We start from the raw sequence: 19,853 nt of genomic DNA on the forward strand, positions 1-19,853 counted from the left end.
CAATTTCTGGGCAGTCATTGTTGACATGGTCTCAGATCATGCGACGGGATTATGTTTCTCTCTCACTTACGAGTACTCAAGCTGAATTTCATGCGTCACCTAGTTTCTTTCAGCTACTAGCTTAAATTAAAAGTATAAGTACGATATAATACTTGTCAAATCAAATTATAATAACCATTTGCTGAAATTACAGCATAGAACACTTTAAATAAAATGAGTGAGGCGTGAATGAAAGGCGTTAAATTTAATTATACAATTACTTTAATAAATAAAAGTTGGGAATATAAAAGTCTTAGCTGTACTGAAAGTAAATGAAAATGTATCATTCGAAAGGAAGTGAACAATCACTGGCATTCAGAGAAATCAAAATTATAATCAAGTTTAAATAAGGCCATTCAATCTTTCTAGATCCACACACACACACACACGTCACTGGATTGTCATACATGACGGAATATGAATAAAAGAAAATGGGGTTAATTAAGTTTTCTTAGCCGTTGTTTCACGTACACATTATCTCATTTTGAATAATGCTAACAATAATGTGAACATCTTGGATCTTGTCTTCGATATAACCAGAAAGTGCGTGAGTTGATTTATTATTTACTTGCATGCCCTTAGACGTTATAATAATATTTCAGAATTTTATGCTCTTTAAAAATAGGCTTACTGTATTGCATAAGAAAGTGATATACAAGTATGGAACATACGATACAGCAGTAAAAGCTGATGCAAATTAAAGACATTTGTGTAGTATCAGTTTCATATTTTTCCATATTTTATTTCTTTGAAACTTTCTCTCATTATATCAAGCTGTAATAGCAAGTTGTATCATTAAGTACTAATGGATGGATGAATGTAGTCAAGAAAGGCTTGCGGCAGAGGGTCTGGAGAGTAAAAATATAAAAATAAAAGTTTTACATTCATTATTTGTCTTTCTTTAGGAAAAAAAACAAGAACCACTTTTATCAGTGAATGCAACTGCATACAACTGATTCTTACTGGCTGCATTCCCACCAGCGTTATCAGTGAATGCAACTGCATGCATCCGAGTTCTCACCGATTACATTCTCAGTCGAGGAAGTTCTACGCAGACACGAGATCAGAATGCACGTCTGTGTTGTACAATTCAGCTGCTCGATTAAGTTTGCCGGCTTTCGATCTTTCTTTGACATCCTGCACAGTTTCGCAGAGGTCCAGCCCTTTGGTTTCCGGCAGCAGGCAGACTAACACGCCTCCCAGGACGCCACACATCCCGAGGATCATGTTCGGCAGCCACCATACTTGCTGTGCCTGGTGTTGGAGAAATACGTGGAAACAGAACAACATAAGGCATGACGGACGCAAGTAATCGCTTTACACCCAAATGAAAAAGGTTCTTTCGCCTACAGGAAAGGAATGGAATAAAAAATTTAGGCCAAAGGCCGACGGCTGGGACCTATATATGGCATCATTCAGCGCTGAAAGAAAAACTGAGAGTAAAAAGGTTTTAAACGTATAACTGGAGGAGAACCTCGCAACTGCACCGTGAAACAATTGTTAGGAGAGGGTGGAAAGTAAGATGGAAGAAAAAGAATATGAACGGAGGTACAGTGAAAGGAATGAAAGGGGTTGCAGCTAGAGGCCGAAGGAACGCCGCAAAAGCTTGAAGTAATACCTACAGTGCACCGCGTGGGGTGCACTGACGGCACTACCTCCCCTATGGGAGGTTCTTTCGTCTAGAATTATCGAAGTATCACTCGGCTATATATCGCTATACATAACTGTTACCCTTTATGAAAGGAAAAGAAAACAGATTGAATAAGGAAAATAAGAAAACTGCCATAAAGATGATCTATACCACTTACCACAACATCCGTTATGAAAGGAGTTACGAAGAAGCCTAGATGACCACCAAGAGCACAGCTGCTGCATCCTCTCGATCGAATCACGGTTGGATATAATTCTGGCGCCCAGACGTAACTCATCTTTTGAAAATGAAAAAATATTGGAACCTCAAGCAGAAAACCTTAAGAGACTTCTCACTGTCATTCTCAGACGTAATATTTTTACTGTTAGGCCTGAGCCACGTGTCTTTATTGAACTTTTATTTATTTTTGGCTAATATTAAAGAACTGAACATTAAATATCTGTTCTGTTGTACATGGCAATAAAAAAATAGGCTCAGATGTGTAAAAGGCCTCCCACAGAAATACGCTTACGACAATTATTGATTAGAGGAACTTAGATAATAATATATTGGAAAAAGAACCTTTGAATACATGCCACCCAAACTATTCACTGATTTGCCCCAAAATTAAAGAGATGTCAAAACTTGGAGACTTTTAGAAAGAAACTAAGACGTATCCATTCGAAAACAGTTATGACACAAAAGAATAACTTAATATAACAAACTGTAGATGGTAACTGACAAACATAAGGGGCCAAAGAAACCAAATGAGTGTCTAGACGACGATGGTCTGTAATTAAAAATCTCTCGTTTGATTAACCAAGAGGAACTAATAAATTGCATGGTCCTCAAATTACCAATATGAACTTATGGAAAGTTAATGAATAATCATAAAAAAGGTAAAACAATCCTTCAAGTATTATTTACCGTGTAGCTTGTGCTGATTAATTCCATAGCTGCCATAATGAGAATCCACCGAAGCCACCACACATCTACAAAGACGGTAAAGCAAAAGTGATATAGACCTATGAGGTCATTCAGCGACGAAAAGGAAACAGAGTAGCAAAGCCTGAAATGTGTAACAGGAGGAAAACCTCAAAGCAGTTGCACTGTGAAACAATGGGTAGGAGAGGGTGCATAGCAAGATGGAAGAAAGAGACAGTGAATGGAGGTACAGTAAAAGGAACGAAAAGGGTCGCAGCTAGGGACCGAGGGGACGCTGCAAAGAAGCTTAAGTAATGCCTGCAGTGCACCGCATGAGATGCACTGACAGCACTACCCCATCCCCCACGGGGAGTGTACATCTATAAATTATGGTAACGTGGAAATTCACTGTCTCAAAGTAATTAAGGTACATGCATTCTTCATTATAATAAGCATAGGGATATGAAGCATTGTGATTTCACAAGAAACCTGAAAACCAAGAGGTAACCATCTTACGTTATGGCTTACCGATTACCTTTTCTCACTTGTACAGAATCATTTCAAACGAAATACCTTCGTCATCCCTTTTCATCGTAAATGGCCTTTGGTAAGGAATTTCATGGCCAGCTAATACCATGAAGTTTTTAAACATAGTAATTTAACTTTCAATTATTATAATGAATGAGTCGGCTTTCACTGCGAACATGGATACTGGTTTTCATTCAATCACTGGTAAGGAAGATGGTAACGGTAATTCTATTAATTTATGTTTTAGAATCATATAAACATTATTGCAGAATATGTTCTTCATAAAGCAAAATAGCAGCACTCAGTTTAGAATTACGTTAAAGAACAGGTGGAAAAATCTTAACCTAGTTTTAAGCTGAGGAGTCAATTGCGAAAAACGATTGCAACTTTTTAGCTTACAACTTTTATAAACCGTTCCTCTAGCACTGAGTGAGTTTCTACTTTCCTTACAGATACTGAAATACCAATTGCTACCTGATTCAGCAAAATACAACCAGGCAACAAGGGCAGGTACAAGCAAGTCTGAAATTCTTCAGAAACAACCAACAGTTCGTTAGCATCAAGTGTTCTAAGATTGCACTTTCCGTTCCATACGACTGACACATTTCATTTTAAATATTTTAAACGTTACGCTCAGTAAGGCAAGAGAGGACAATTGATAAAATGGGCAAACGCTTCCTTGTAAAAAAAAAAAAAAAAATACTCAAAATAACACTAACAGCAACACATACACCTTGTCAGTGTTTGAGTAATATTGTTTACTTGCCTTCCGTAACAGCCAGAACCAACAAGCTGCAGAGGCCTGCAGAGAAGAACGTGAACGCCATGACGGGAACTCGACTGAACCTCTTGGAGAAAATGATTCCTACAATTGCCGGAAGCAACTCCATCAACCCGGTGAGGGCGACGTAAATAAAAGGATTGCTGCAAGAGAAGTAGCTGTACTTAGTTATAAGGTAAAGATTAAGCTAAAGACTCACTTGAGGCATTTATTATCATTATCACTCAGAAGACGAACCCTGTTCATATAGAACAAGCCCACAAGGGTCACTGACTTGAAATTCAACCTTCCAAAGACCATTGAGTTCCTTTAAAAGAAGCAACAGAAGGTAATGGGAAATACAGAAACAAGAGATGCCATCAAATACCGAGGGATATGTCACAAACTCCTTAGGTGGAAGACTTACCCTCCGAAGTTGTTGACATTCAGAGGAATTCCCAAGTAGACGACGGCCATCAAAAACCACGTCAGAGGAGTAACCAGTGTTATGACAGCCATTGGCAAGTTGCTGAACACTAGCTCTAGCGTGCTCGTACACGACGTCTCCGTTTTCAAGTAGGTTTTCCCCTCCTGATGATGTACAAAACACCGATAGAAACTTCACACTTTACATTGCCCAATTCATACTTGGTAGGCCTACATATGAGACTAACGCAGCCTTCACTCATATATCAATCCAACTGTATAGAAAGTGGTTCATATTTTATATAACTTGGCACAAACAGCCCACCTTCTCGAATCAACAAGCAACTTACATCAGCCAGTTTAAACAAAATCTGATGTAGATTTGAGGCTGCTGGAAGAGTAGCTTTGTTGTAATCGGCAGCTCTCCTTAAAACTTCCTTCGCCTCGTCCAAGTAACCGTTTTGCGCGAGCCATCTGGGAGATTCGTCAACAGCCCTGGTATCCGAAAATCATGAATTTGAACAGGAGAATGTTTTCGACTTTTGCGTGTTCTTAATTTTTACCTTTGACTCCGATCATCCAAATTTTGCCTGCCCCTCGTTAACAACCAATAGAATTAATGTAAATAATTTTGTTATAACGTTTATCACAGCATAATTACAAAGGGCCAATACCCTATAAATCCTGCCCTGAGAGATGAAGGAAGGAACATCATTAACTAAATACAAAAAAGAGGGCAAATGCTCCTCTTGATCATCTCTGATTCAGCAGTCATCCTATAACTTAGTAATATTTTATGAAAATGTAATTTCTATTTTAAACACAAATATGTGATTTTTTTAATAAAATCTATTGAGCTGACTGCACGATCATTCCATGTCTTAATCATTTGAGTGGAAACACCACCTCTGTTTAAAGGGTCTTGTACCAAGGACGTCATTTGCAATAAAAACTAAAGCTGTTACAATGTCACTCATCAGTGCTAGACTCACCAACTCACTGTCAATAGCAAGAAGGCGAAAACAGAAGAAGCGAGATGGAGCGTTCTCCAGTCCCTCAAGAAGTACCCAAGAGCCGCGAAGACCATGACCCCAATGCTGTACGGGGCTCCGAGTACCATTCCTATCACTGTTCGCTGTGAGGTGGGCGTGATTTCCATGACTGTCGGCGAAGGAACAAGAGCAAATCGGTTTAGAGGAGGGGAGCAAAATCAGACTATTTTCTGTGAAATTTGACAGAGTGAGAATAACGCATAGACACAACAAGTTCGAATGAACAGTAACAAAAATTAGCAAATTTTACCCTTAATCTGAATCTACAATGAAAACCTCATTCACCGGTTGTACAAATGTTACATGCTTAAATAAACACTGTATTTTAATTGTCAACTTCTTCAATTAAACTGAATTTACAATACAATACCCATTCACCGGTTGTATTAATGTTATACGCACAAGAATGGCAACGCCAAGTACAGTAATCTCTAACATATAACAAAACTATTCTCCGCTTCTCTGAAATATATTTTAACAATTCTAAAATATACCAACACTCTACAGGGAAAAGAAATGTTATAGTACCATATTGCTTATCTTCTCCCAAGCGATAAGAAAACTAACTTATCAGAAAGAGAAAGTCTGAAAAAGTCTAAGAACAGCGGAAAGGGACCAAACAAAGACTAAATGAAGAAATCGAAAGAGAGAAGCCAAGGTGCATGATTTTAGCGACAAAATGCAGCTCTTAATAATTATGGCGACAGTAAAACAAGCAGAAAGGACAAGCTGTCCTACCATCAGAGCAAAGAGATTAAAAAAAAGTAAATTTAAATAGCTTTAGTTTAACTTGTTGGTAACGAAATAAAACCCCATCTAACTAATTATAGCGCAAAGATATTTCCAAGTGAAATGCATCTTTACTGTGGCATGGATACTGAGATAAATTTATGCAGCAAGAAATATATCATAAGCTATATCACAAGGATGTAACTGAATGCATCTCAAACAACAAAGTGATATTTATCATGTCAAGGACTAATCATAACAAAGTACCACAAGGATAAATCTACTGATATTGTTATTTCAAGAACCCACAGACAATATTCGAGAAACAGTGCGTCAAATCTGGGCACATTACCTAAGTTATAAGTAGGGTATATGATACTCGAGGTAGTAAGGCCCATTATGAGTCTACACATGAGGACGATGGAGTAAAATGGAGCCAGGCCGATCCCAAGGACTGAGGCCAGCAAGACGAGCGAGCCATATCGCACCGCAGCGCGACGACCTAATCTACGAAAAAAATAACAATAATCATGAAACAATTTTGAAACACTAAATCACAGACTTTGTGACTCCAGCCTTAAAAATATTGTATGGTACTATTGTGGTGCTCAAACTGAACCTTGTTAACACCACTGACCTGTCACCCATGGCGCCTCCAACTACGTCCCCGATCATGGAGCCGAAACTGAAGACCATTTGGTAGAGAGAAGACAGCCAAGCGTTTTCGCAAATCAGGCCCCACTTGGAAGAGAGGATTCACTTAAAGGTCATAGCATCAGTTTTTTTTTTTATTTAATCAGGCCTTTGAGAAACTAAATCTGACTTAATTTTTCACAATTGAGAATTATGGGAAATCGAGACAGAACACGGAGTACAAATATGGCGTTGATATTCATATCCTTAATTGGGAAACATGCGTCTCCAGGGGCGAAGGTTTTTGGGACTTGAGATCATTTAATGTAGAATGAAGTTCTAAATTATTATTAATGTTATATTGGCTGGACAGAGCGATTTTGAATTGACTCTGTCAAGAACAGCAAGTGGGAACAACATTCCATCTTAATGATGAAAACGTCCAACGTAAGAGAATAGAAAATACCTGCTAAGAAGAAAGCAATAGCCATATTACACGTCAATGAAAGGAGTATCTAAGCTACTATTTAGCATTTAGCTGTCCCACGCAGAATGCCGTCTAAAATAACCGATACTGATATTTTGCCAGAATTCAAAATGATAAATAAAACTGAGATCAATTTACCTCCATCGAAACGGTCGACGTAAAAACCGTATTGTCATAATCCCACGCAACACATGGCGGACTCGAAGTATTGGATTCAATAATCATGGCGGATGCTGTAAAGGACACAAAGCTGTACAGTACTCACTCACGTAATTCATGAGGAGGAATTTCATGATACATGGATGAAAATTACACTGTGGCAGGTACGTGCATGGTATGCCCTCTAAACTTTATCAGAATATTTGCATAACAACTGAACAGAATATTTGGGGGCAAGTGCCGTACCAGAGACTATACTGAGATGATACTCTGGGTCGTTCTCGTAGACGTCAGGCGGTTTTTCAGGTACTCTCGAAATATGTGCGACTCAGTTGCGCTTAATTCATATACTTGAGGCAATCTTACTCTGGACTCACACGCAGAAAATTGTTATATTTCTTTGCTATATACATATACCTACACCCATGAAAGCATTCATCGTTAAGTAAGTGAAGGAAAGTACAGATAAATCTATATTCACAAAGAGAAAGGGAACCAAAAAAGATAACTTGGACAAGTTTGGCATAACATTCTGAAGGAAGATCTTATAACAGTTTCTTATTGTGACTATTTAAACAATATGATGAAATTATTTAAAAAAATTCCCAGTAAACGCCAACAGTAATTTTCAAAGTCTGCTTACATATTGGTGTTGATATTAAAAATGATGATACTTGTATCTAAGGCCCTATCTATAATTGCTTGTCATTTGTATATATGAAAATACAATTTCCCTTTCTATAAATATTCAAGAATTATGACATTTAAGTATTTTTACATTTGTCGTTGCTGATCAAAAAGACTGGAACTCTGATACCAAAATCATTTCACTTATCTACATAACTGAGCGTGTACGATAGTTCAGTTAACACGTGCGCTTGATCACATCCGCACAGGTCACTTTCAGACAAGTTAAATGCTTGCTTATCCTTTCACCTACCATTATAAGAGGAAGCTATCGTTGGCTGACTACAACTCACGCTGACATTCGCTGTGCCAGTTTCATTAAGGAATGTGGCGTTGCCTGAGTCGTACTTGTAATGACACTCATTGTCAAATGGCCTCGACGATTCATATCTTAACAGGAGAAGTAACAGGATTTACTAAAGGCAGCTTGGGATAAAATGTTTTCGGTGTTTTAATTACAGCTTTGTTTATTTGAACTCACTACAGAACCTTTTTGAAAACAAATGGCAAGCTCCACGCATCCTCGCACGTGTGTGGTTTCTGCAATCTTACAACTCAGGCAACAATATTTTTTCATTATCATAAAGAATAAAATTCGTTTATTTACAGTACTTAATCTTAAACAATTTCAAGACTCTTAGAAACCTGTTCATTATCGTGATATATGTCTACCTACGCAAATAAAAGAGCAAACTTTAGCTGAAATGAGTCACTTGGCGCGCTCACCTCACAGCTACTACTCCAAACCAACAGGGAATCCACACTTACATTATATCGTCGTCCCCACATCTGTAGGCGATCGGCGCATTTGTCAGCGTTGAGCCTATTAGCCCAGGTGCTAAGGCGGCATAACCTGCAAAGCATCATGACATGATATGCATAATCTCGAAATACTTTAAAATATTCGTTACAACCTTAAACCCCTTGCACTTATACAAAAATGTATATCTACACGCCCTTTCAAATTTTTGGTCATGTCCTTGAGGGCTCTGTTCGTCAATAATGTTTAGTTCTTTCACATCTGAGCTACTTTTTTTTTTGGCTCCTGAGACGTCCCCTTCTGCTTGATGTCAATGCCAGATTGTTCTTTCTTGCTCATTAACCGTAATTTAAATATCTAATGATAAGCTCGGTCAGTTTCTTCCAATTTCTCTCCGACCTACTGTACATTTCTTTGATGGTCATGATACCCAGCCATTCTCTCTCGTCGCTATTGGGGATGCTCAAATTTCCTCTTAAGGGCCGCTTCCGTTAGCTCGTTGTCCTCAATATGCTATTGTGTAGCTTTCACTCTTTCGTTTACGCTTGCATGTCATAATAAACAAAGATTATCACATCAATTTTACGTCATAACGGGTTTCGAAACTGCTTAGGCAAGCGTGTGTTCAAATCCAAAAAAATTCTGAAAAAGTGGATTCTTGTTAGCGTTGCGTCATATAAAGTTTTACAACTCTTAAGTGGTTTTCCTACACTGCTCAATTTGAGCGACCTGTTCATAAGCACAAGTTCAAAATTATATTTTCTGCTTGTCTGTTCATAACTGAAATGGAAAATTCTGATTTGCCAAAGCAAAAACATTTCAAAAGCCATGGAACCTTCTTATACCGAATACACTTCAGCATGGATACCAGTTCAATCTTGACATTTAAGGAGAGTTAAGTTCATTGATAATTTAGAGAGAGAGAGAATTTGAATAAGTAGTTTCTTTAGGTAGAAACTAAACTTTTTTAACATCCCAGTTTGATACACTTTCTCAGAATCTTGCGAGTTCATTGTATTTTCATAATAACCTTTTACACTGTAAATGCCAAGCTGAATAACATAAAAGGGAAAGAAAGAGGAAAGCAGTTACAGCATACTTGAACTCCAAGACTGCTTAATCTCATCTGAACTGTGACCAGAATATACCCTATAGCAGATGAAGAGTAGAAGAGGAGCAACGCCACCTTGTGGTAGGAAAAAAAACAGTAATTTTAAGACTTAAAGACAGGGCCTTATTTCGACAAACTGCATTAGATTCAAACTTTTAAGGACGAAAACAAGAGTTAAAAAGTAAACTGCACGAGAGCAAATTCCAGGCAGGGACGAATAACAACGGAGAGGAAGAATCTTTAGTACATACCACAAACAACGGCTTAAACAATGGAAATGTTAAGTCTTTAGTATGACACACAACGGAGATGAGAAGTCTTTAGTAAGACAAACAACGGAGAAGCAAAGTCTTTAGTACGACAAACCGGCTTAATTAAACAACATGAATGAGGTCTTTAGTACGACACACCTACTTAAACAACGGAGATGAGAAATCTTTATTACGCATACAACGGCTTAAACAACGGAGATGAAAAGTCTTTATTCCGACAAAATTCCAGCATTCGTTCACCTAATTTCTGTGACTTCTCGTGCCAGCGGATCCCAAAACAGTATTTTGTTCGCCAGATATTGACAAAATGGTTGTCCGCTTGATACTATGGTTCAGATATCGATAAAGCCAGGTATAATTCCTCGAACCACTTAGGTTCCAATGAATGTTCGAATCTTGTTTCAGTTTATCATCTCTTATAAATAATTATATGCAGACCCTTGTAGTGAGGCAGTATCGTTAAGATAATCACTGTTATTATTTGTTTAACTTACTTAGGGATAAAGAAGCAAAGACAATGGAGAATTATACTCACTCAGCATCGCAGCAGCCATCTGGATGAGCTGCCATCGACCGAAACCGATCTGAGCAAAGACTGAGTCTATGTTCTCCGCCGCGTCTTCCGATAACAAAAAGCTTCCTCTGAAAATCGCAAGAAGAAGAGTTTAAGATATCTGAAAAGTTTCCTGAAATCTTAGTATTATCACAAAGGATGCCTTTGCTTTACATAGAAGAAGGCATCTAAATTATCTTTGTAAATGTGAAAATGATAAAACAAAACTAGAAATGATACGGAGCAGTAATACAAAAGTAATTTAATCCGTTCAACTTACCAAAATGCTTCGTAGGTTGACAGATGTTTTCAACTAAATTTGATCGATATAAGCGCTACGTGTGAACATTTAGTAACTCTACTACCTTTAGTAACTCTACTACCTTCTTAATATATTACGAAGATTCCTGATTTTACTGTTAAAGCTGTAAAACCAAGCTCTGGGGTACTTTCGACCATTCAGCAGTAAAAAAAAAAAAAATGAAAAGAGGGAGTTGTGGAACTTGTGGTGTCTGAACAGCAAGGCAAAGAGATCCATAAAATGAATGAGATGAAGTGCAAAGACCTAAAGGTGGAACTGGGAAAAAGACTCACAGTTGCACAAGAAAATAAGTCACAGAGGTTGGACAGCAAGTTTGGAGAAAGGAAGCGGGAATGGAGGGCGTAAAAGGTCGCTATAGATGTATGTGAATTATAAAGACTTTTGCGTATCAACATGGCGTAAAAAGAAAGGAAATAAATTCTTAATTGAATTTAAATTAATTTGACTGATGTCAATATTTTGAGATTTATTTTTTCTTCTTAAAATAATCAACCCTATGAGTATATAACTGGGAGTTGTGAAGGCATTTTCTATGCAGCGCCCCTCTGTAATCAGCTGCGTAACGGAGCCATGAGCATAACAATAAATTCCGACACAATGCAGGGAGAAGGCGACTAAAGACGATAATGAATGCCTAGCAAGATATCTGATAAACGGCGTGAATAATGAAAGTTGTCATGTTATTTTGAAAGCAAAGAATGTACGGTGTTGATGAAAGATGAATGCTGGTGGGATTTAAAAATGAAAGCTTGTGTCAGCTGGGAAAACTTACTGCAGGCGTGGTAGTTGTTCTAAGACATTCACCGCTGAACGGGAAATTGAAAGTAAAAAGATTTTAAAGGTGTATAAGGAGGGAAACCTCGCATTTGCACTATGAAACAACTGTTAGGAGAGGCTATAGAAAGTATTTTGGGAGAAAGAGGATATGAACGGAGGTACAGTAAAAGGAATGAAAGGGGTTGCAGCTAGGAGAACGAAGGGACGCTGCAAAGAACCCTAAGTAATGCCTGCAGTGCACCGGGTGAAGTGCACTGATGGCACTAACCCCTTGGGGAAATTCATCCTTCAAAACTTACCTTTCCTCGCTGTCATCCATGTCAGACCTAGGAAGAAGAGCAAAGATGGAGTAAGTCAACCATGCCTCAAATGTTGTGAGGCGATTCATATATCAGTTTTCTTTATTTACTCTATCTTCATTAATGGATCAAGTCACATCATCTAAAACTTAACAGCACAGTGAAGAACTTCATATTTTTCACTAGAGCTTTGCTTTAAATCTTCATTTTAGCTTATGAGTTAGACCTTAATGAGTTATTAGACCTAGTATACGATACCTGATTAAATCAAAAGACATCTCACACGTCTCGAACTCTCGCCCTACCCGCGCAACAACTTCTCGCTGCTGGGAAGAAAGGGCGTTGGGTCGGGTATGATACATGAAACATACGCTACCGGGGTCTAAGCGATGTCAGGCAGGGCAGCCGATCGAGACTACAGGTCTACCCCAAAGCCAAATCAGAAGTCCTTCAAAAAGAAGGCATCGTGCTTACCCCATACAAAAATGGGAAAAAAGCACGTTAAAAGAAGAAGAAGAAGACCAGTATCTTAGTTCACCTTGAACTTTCGTGAATTTCGAAAATTTACAAAAGACCAATATGAAATCTAGAGCTCTTTAGCCAAGGAAAAGGATTTACAGGAACAAGAAAAATCAGAATACGTAAAATTATAGCTGTATAGCCGACGCAACAGCTTCAACAACAAATGCAACATTTTTAGCAAGGATTCCGGAATATCTGACTGCAAAGAAATACATAAAAACGCAAGAAAATTAAATGGGAAAGGCAAGAGTATCCTTGCAATATGGATTCCCATAAAAACGCCAAAATGTAGAAAGTAAATGCTATATTTCGGAGACCAACTGTTTCTCTCATCATTCACTATTTGCCTGACGAGAGAGACAGTTGGTTTCTGAAATATAGCATTTACTTTCTACATTCTGGCATTTTTAAGGGCTCCTTATATTTGAAGGAATTTTTTTTTTAACAGAAAATATTTCACGTATTGTTTTGTTGTGTAAAAAATTTTTTATGGCCTTTTTCACTTAACAGAACACTGTTAGATTACAAAAAAGGGCATTCATATATTATGTGTGTATGCATATATACATATATATATATAATACAGTATATGTATGAAGGGATTGTTCTTTTTCAACATTAAACTCTCCCCTCCCACAAAAGTGTCTCCAGAAGATGGCACCATTCCCATTCTCAATAAGTGTCTTCTTAAGGCCCAACCATTCAAATTCCGAGATTATTCACCTAAAATCGCAAGCATCATTACCATTGTCAAGTACTACGTAATCTCGACAGACCTGCAAGAAGTCCCTGGACCAAATGTTATGATGCTTATGAGGCCATTCTGAATTTAAATTACGCCGTTACGGGATCTTATTCATAAGAGCGAATGTATGAGGAAGAGAATACGCGGTCTGGTGTGAGCCAAAAATCAACAGATTACACTATGAATTTCCATTCATTACTAACCCACCTCCGAACATATCTCTGACACTTTCGAAGAATATAGCTCATATGAAGCTCATCCTCCATATAACACACACACACACACACACACACACACACACACACACACACATATATATATATATATATATATATATATATATATATATATATATATATATATATATATATATCTTTTTTTAAATGCTGCATTGTTAAATACACTATCATTTGGATGTGGTTAGGGCTAACATCGTCATCCTTGAATATTAAATGTTGGTAACTGGAAGGGAAATTTTCTCGAGCCAGGAAACTGATTAGTAAATATCTACATACTCGTATGCAATGGGTACTGCTGTCATCCGTGGTTGTGTAAATGCTTTAAACACATTCCTGTTTCCCAGCAAACAATGAACAGGCATGTATTCAGTACATCTTTGTGAGGGGCAAGTTTGTTATTACATTGTGTACTCTACACATAGGCACGGTGTTTTGATGTGTATCTTGTAAGAAAAGTAAAGCGTAAAGACTTACAGCCTGATGTTCAAATATTTGTATGAATCAACTGGAAATTTAAAATAAAATCAATTTAATAAACCAAGCCCTGAAATTGTGTAATCAAAAGAAACACCCTGAAAGTAAGAAAAATTAACTGTAGTTTCTTGCACAGAGGAGAAAATTCTTTCCTCTAACCATAAGCGCATAAGCACCATTTTCATTTACAAGCACAAAGTGCCTTCACCTTCACAGTAATAGCTACACCAAGAAGTGAAGAGAATTCCTCCGCATGAAACAAACTTTCAGCTCTGCTTTCGGTAAAGTTAAATGTCATTCACGACTATGGCCTTTATAACTCCGAACTTCAACGCAGGGAGTATCAATAAAGAGATGTTACTTTTTTATCCTAATACGTGCATCTCTTTCAATTGGCACGATGCGTTAATTCAACATTATTTACACTTTACATTAAACTATAATAATAATAATAATAATAATAATAATAATAATAATAATAATAATAATAATAATAATAATAATAATAACAAAAATAGAAAGGACTCGTTGATTTCATCATTTTCACCAGCGTTAAAATACAGAATGGCACAGTAATTGGTACCTTCAATACGTAAAAATACGGTTTCTAAGGGACACTTCTTTTTGTAAAGATATTACCACATTCCGAAAACAAAAGATAAACCGATTGATATCATTCCTTTATATTTCAAAAATCAATCTGCAGTCTTTTAAGTACAAAAACCCCGAGGGGAAAGATGAAACCGGACGTGTCGGTGGCTAATCCCTTCGAACGTAAACAAAGATAATCTGGGAAACTGGAAGAAAATAAGTATGAAGAAAAATGTAGAAACGGAGTTTAAATTCGACCGGTGTCTCATAAAGATAGTTCTATGAAGAAATAAAGAGTTGCAGTATTTCCTCTTCCCATTTACCATTTTAAATTTATGGCTAACCCACATACCTCTACTGGTGGAAATGTGATTATGGGATCGATCGAAGCAAAAGCGGGCAAGCCAATCTACTTTGCTGCTTCTCGATTGTTTGACTCTTCAGTTCGGTGGTGTAGCTATACATAGCTCCATCGGTGGCGTGGTATTTCGGTCTAGTACCAATAACCAGACTTGTGATATACAGATAACAAGTTTTGCATTGTAAAGTTATAAATACGATAAGAGCACACATACACGCGCCAGAGCAAGCTTCTTGCAAATAAGTCATATATTCATATTACATTGTGGGAAAGACTTGTCATTGTCATAATCGAGGCCTACATGTGGTGTCATAGTGACGCTAACATAAGGGCTATAGGCTACGCTTTCTCTCTCTCTCTCTCTCTCTCTCTCTCTCTCATTTATCATTGAAATGGATGACATTCTCCACAAAGATCAATCGGTCCCTCGAGAGACACATGGATCGATTATTACAGGAGAGTATCACACGAACCAAATAAGCTTGGGTTCGTTGCCAAATACAGTGGTTTGTCCTTGTATAGCCTACATCTCGCATGTGTATCCGCCTAAGCGTCTATAAACAGTTTGGCATCTATTATTATAATTAATATTATTATTATCTATCAAAACATCTAAAAATTCTCATGAAACAGGCCTAAATGGCCATCGACAAGCAGAGTAAGCTTACAATGAACAGAATGGGCTTGGAAAGCAGAACCAAGGTCTTTTATATTTAAAGCACCTTGAGTAGAACAATCTCTCTTAAGCTTGGGGGCGTCGGCATCCAGTGAAACTTGAATAGAGTTTTTCAGTGAAGAGAATGACAGACTCAGAACTGGACAATATGACAACGTTTCTTTACAAAATCGAGTAGCCACTGCAGGCCGTTAATATTAGTTCCTTGTCGAAACAGCTTATGAAAGATGCCCGCAAGGATATCTTTGACAATGGTATAAATCGTAATCACGATTCTTGGTAAAATGGGAACCCCAGCTTAGAGCAATCTTTTCTAGAAGACAATTAACCTGGGAAGATTCCACAACTACGCTACGCATGCTATTCAACATTTTAGTTGTAGCCAAAATAAAGCCCCTAGCAAACTGAGTAATATTAAACCATCTAAACACACACACACACACACACACACACACACATATATATATATATATATATATATATATATATATATATATATATATATATATATATATATATAAAAATACACAGATTTAAAACAGAAAAATTGAACAGGGTATAAGTCCTGACCGCTTTTGTTTTCTAGTTTTTTAAAGGCATCTTCAAAACGACTGACAGACTGGTAGAAATTTACATCATATATACCCTGGTGAGAGTACAAACGAACATACAGACTGTTAAAAAATTCTGACAAGAAAGAAAGGAAAGAATCGCTCCCTCATTTGGGACATAAGTCAGTGCTCCTTTCACAAATCGTGTTTTCCATAAAGGTGGGCTCACACCTTGGTTGTTAGGCCCAGCCAAACGGCCATTCTAAATCAATACATTCAGTAAACTTCTTTGTTAAATTTATAATTTACAGATATGATCCATTCACTTCAAAAGAAATAATTAGATGTATAGATCTTAAGGAAGATAGTTTACCTAGGCCTAACAACAAAGGCGTGAGCCCACCTGGATGGAAAAACAGTCTGTTAACTGATGCTGAACTCTGTTCCAAATGTATGTTCGTTCGCCTTTCACCCTAGCTTATATAATAAGAATTTCTAACAATGTGTACCAGTCTTCTCGGTGATATTTTAAAACACTCAAGACGAAAAACAGGTCTGGATTTACACCCTAAGTTTCATTTTATACTGTGGTACATATACGTACATACATCACATGTTCCGGTGATTTCCAGTATGTGTATGTGCATATGTACGTATCTATGTATGTATGAGCCTAATGACCCTGAACCAGTGTAGCAACACTTCGCAGATTAGAAAGTCCAATATCGTCAAAACCGGAAAAAAAGAGTAAAGAAAAACAGTCATAACTCTGTGGTAGAGCAATAGGCTCGCATTAGCAGTCAGCGGTTTAATCCCTGCTTGCCGTATGTTACTCCAGGTGCGGCAAGATACTAGAGCCAGATATTAAGAAAAGGGTGTAAGCTAACAACGTCACCCCCTTGAGGTATAAGAAATAAAAGCCACTGATTTTTTGACGTGAGACATTTTCTCACAAACAGAGAAAGGACGAATAGTGAAAAAAATATTTAGCCCATACGTGCTATACCAATATCCACAATTAAAAACATACCTTAAGAAACAAACATCCATAGAAACCTTATTTTAATCGATGAAATACAAACATAGCCATTTGAACCGGCATATGATAGTGCGTGGAGCTAGCAACCTCACCCATAAGTGCTATTAGAACGTAAGTGGAAACATTTCAGGGTCACTCCTGCGGGAGAAAAATTTGCGTCTACTATATATATATATATATATATATATATATATATATATATATATATATATATATATATATATAGTGTGTGTGTGTGTATACATACATAAACAGTGTTTACGCATTCCGTACCTAAAACATTTTTAGAATTTTTATCCCGAAAACGGTAAATTCAAGTTTCACTCAAACCGAATGTTCCTTAAGCGAATACATTTTCTCATACCTTTTCCTCTAAAGAAGAAATAATCTCTGCAGAATTGAAGTATACCAGTCCTAAACGCAGTCGTTTTAAACATGGACGCTTCGTTAGAACATGTGAGCACTTTGGCAGCTTCTAAAATACTAAGAGTTCCACTTCCACTGTTCACAGTCAACAGAATCCGGCGGCGCTGCAATCTAGATGAGACTACTTAGCTGTCTAGCCCGTCGTATTGTTGTTTGCCAAGAGCGCCCTTGGAGCTGCTAGGTTTCGTTAGGTAGCTTTCTTCATTTTTCAAAACAATTTCCAAGAGACAATTAAGATAGTGATATCTTTTCTCTTTAAACGAATTTGCATCGTCCGTCTGGCAAGATAAACTAGTTTTTTTTTTTTTTTTTTTTTTAGAAAACCCAAAGTTGTAATGAAAAATTGAGTCGTGAGCGGAGATAGAGGCCAAAGAGACAATAATTAGCCCTTTATGTAAGGTAGAGAAAGAATTTGGCGGCCAAGTGCTTTACGAGAGAACATTTTAAAAAGCGGGTCCTACGTACTGCATACACAATTACAGATGATGATGAAATATCACTTTTAAATATTCTAAGCAATATATGTCTTTGATACTTTATGGTAACATTCTTAGTTTATCTAATTAAAATTAATCACCTCTTACATTTTTCAGTAATCGGTTTCTCATATATATATATATATATATATATATATATATATATATATATATATATATATATATATATATATATATATATATATATATATATATATATATAAATTCCTTCTGAAGGGGTGGCTTTAGAAGGTGCAACCTATATGGTTTTCAACAATTCTTTCAGGATGAGATTGCTAGCCCATACCCTTTTGTACACTGGCTCCAAACACCACCATCAACTAACAAACAGGCATATACATAATGCATTGTTCAGATCAACTGAGGCATAATGGATATACTGTATCATGATATGGCCCAACGTTTCCCCTCATTGGGATTGAACTCGTGTCTTGGTTCTTAACAAGTACTGTTGGGATGAACTTTTTTTTAGCAACATCCCCTTCTTGATCTTACCAGATATCCATTATGGATGACTGACTAGTAGATATATAATTCACTACTAAGGTTAACAGGCACTCCTAAATTGTTTCCCCGCCCCCCCCGTCAAACTTAGGAAACTTTAGTGAGGAGGGAACTGTACCTGGAATGGATCAGTAATTAATAAATTATGACACCAAGATTATTAACATATCTTGCACCATTTTCCTTTCTTCATAATTCAATTCACATAGGTAAAACCGTACTAAACGATTACGACTATTTTACAATACTTGGGGTTCCCCCCAACTTCAAACTTACATTGTCTCCTAACACCATTAAACTAATGTTCTCTCTTAGATACCTGTGGTTTTTCAGAATCTTTCCAATTCAGACATGAATGCTCAAAGTTGGGGTTCCCATTTTCCAAAGAATCATAATTATGATTTAGACCATCAAGAAACCTTTATAATCATGTTTAGTTATCTTTCAAAAGCTGGTTCAACAAGCAACACCTTACACATTTTGCTGCATGTTTGCACACGATCTCTTCTGTCATGAAACTGCACCTTTCTCGGACACATTTCCACAAAACTCTCTATACTCATTTACTCCACGAACGCCATACAGCCCAACAATGCCACCTAGCTTAGCATATAGACCCAGCCAGACTCAGCTTCAGATTATCCTATGGAGATACTTATTCACTCATTTACTTCCATTACTGAACCATATACTAATTTTTCTTCTACTGCACTGCCTTACCTATAGTGTCCTAAACTTACACATTTGAATTCTTTCACCTGTACCCATCACTTAACTCTACATCCTTCAGCTACCCCAGACACAAACTCTAGTGAAAAGCAATCTACCGAGTGTCAGAAACCTCTATCACCATCACCTTGACCTTGCTCTCTGGAAAGTGCAAGGAAGAGTACATTGATCTCTTTAAAAGGTTGAGACTGCTCTTGGTTGCAATATGCACCAAAAAGGGATCTTGAACAGCAGTGTTGGTCTACAATACCTGACTGATGCAAGAGGACGGTCAATGCATTTCCTCATGACAAGAAATCTCCTACAATTTGCCCTGTATTATTTGTCTAAAAGTTATGTATATATAATATT

The 19,853-nt window shown here is 37.2% G+C and overlaps 1 protein-coding gene across 2 annotated transcripts; it reads right to left on the bottom strand.

The window, feature by feature from the left end:
• Nucleotides 1–243: 243 nt before the first annotated feature.
• On the bottom strand, nucleotides 244–17,907 carry LOC136853526 (organic cation transporter protein-like). Of its 2 annotated transcripts, XM_067129215.1 has the most exons (15): nucleotides 17,711–17,907; nucleotides 12,149–12,175; nucleotides 10,733–10,839; nucleotides 8,823–8,907; nucleotides 8,308–8,444; nucleotides 7,347–7,441; nucleotides 6,726–6,829; nucleotides 6,441–6,595; nucleotides 5,300–5,468; nucleotides 4,658–4,802; nucleotides 4,309–4,472; nucleotides 3,888–4,045; nucleotides 2,597–2,661; nucleotides 1,848–1,967; nucleotides 244–1,293 (listed from the first exon to the last, which is right to left on the bottom strand). In XM_067129215.1, exons 2-15 carry the CDS (start codon nucleotides 12,166–12,168, stop codon nucleotides 1,087–1,089), a joined length of 1,731 nt encoding a protein of 576 aa, XP_066985316.1. In that variant the 5' UTR covers nucleotides 12,169–12,175; nucleotides 17,711–17,907; the 3' UTR covers nucleotides 244–1,086. The 2 variants fall into 2 exon arrangements, with proteins under 2 accessions (XP_066985316.1, XP_066985317.1); XM_067129216.1 differs by lacking the exon at nucleotides 12,149–12,175.
• Nucleotides 17,908–19,853: the final 1,946 nt, after the last annotated feature.

The sequence above is a fragment of the Macrobrachium rosenbergii genome, chromosome 27, assembly GCF_040412425.1.
Source record: "Macrobrachium rosenbergii isolate ZJJX-2024 chromosome 27, ASM4041242v1, whole genome shotgun sequence".
In the NCBI taxonomy this organism is placed as follows: domain Eukaryota; kingdom Metazoa; phylum Arthropoda; class Malacostraca; order Decapoda; family Palaemonidae; genus Macrobrachium; species Macrobrachium rosenbergii.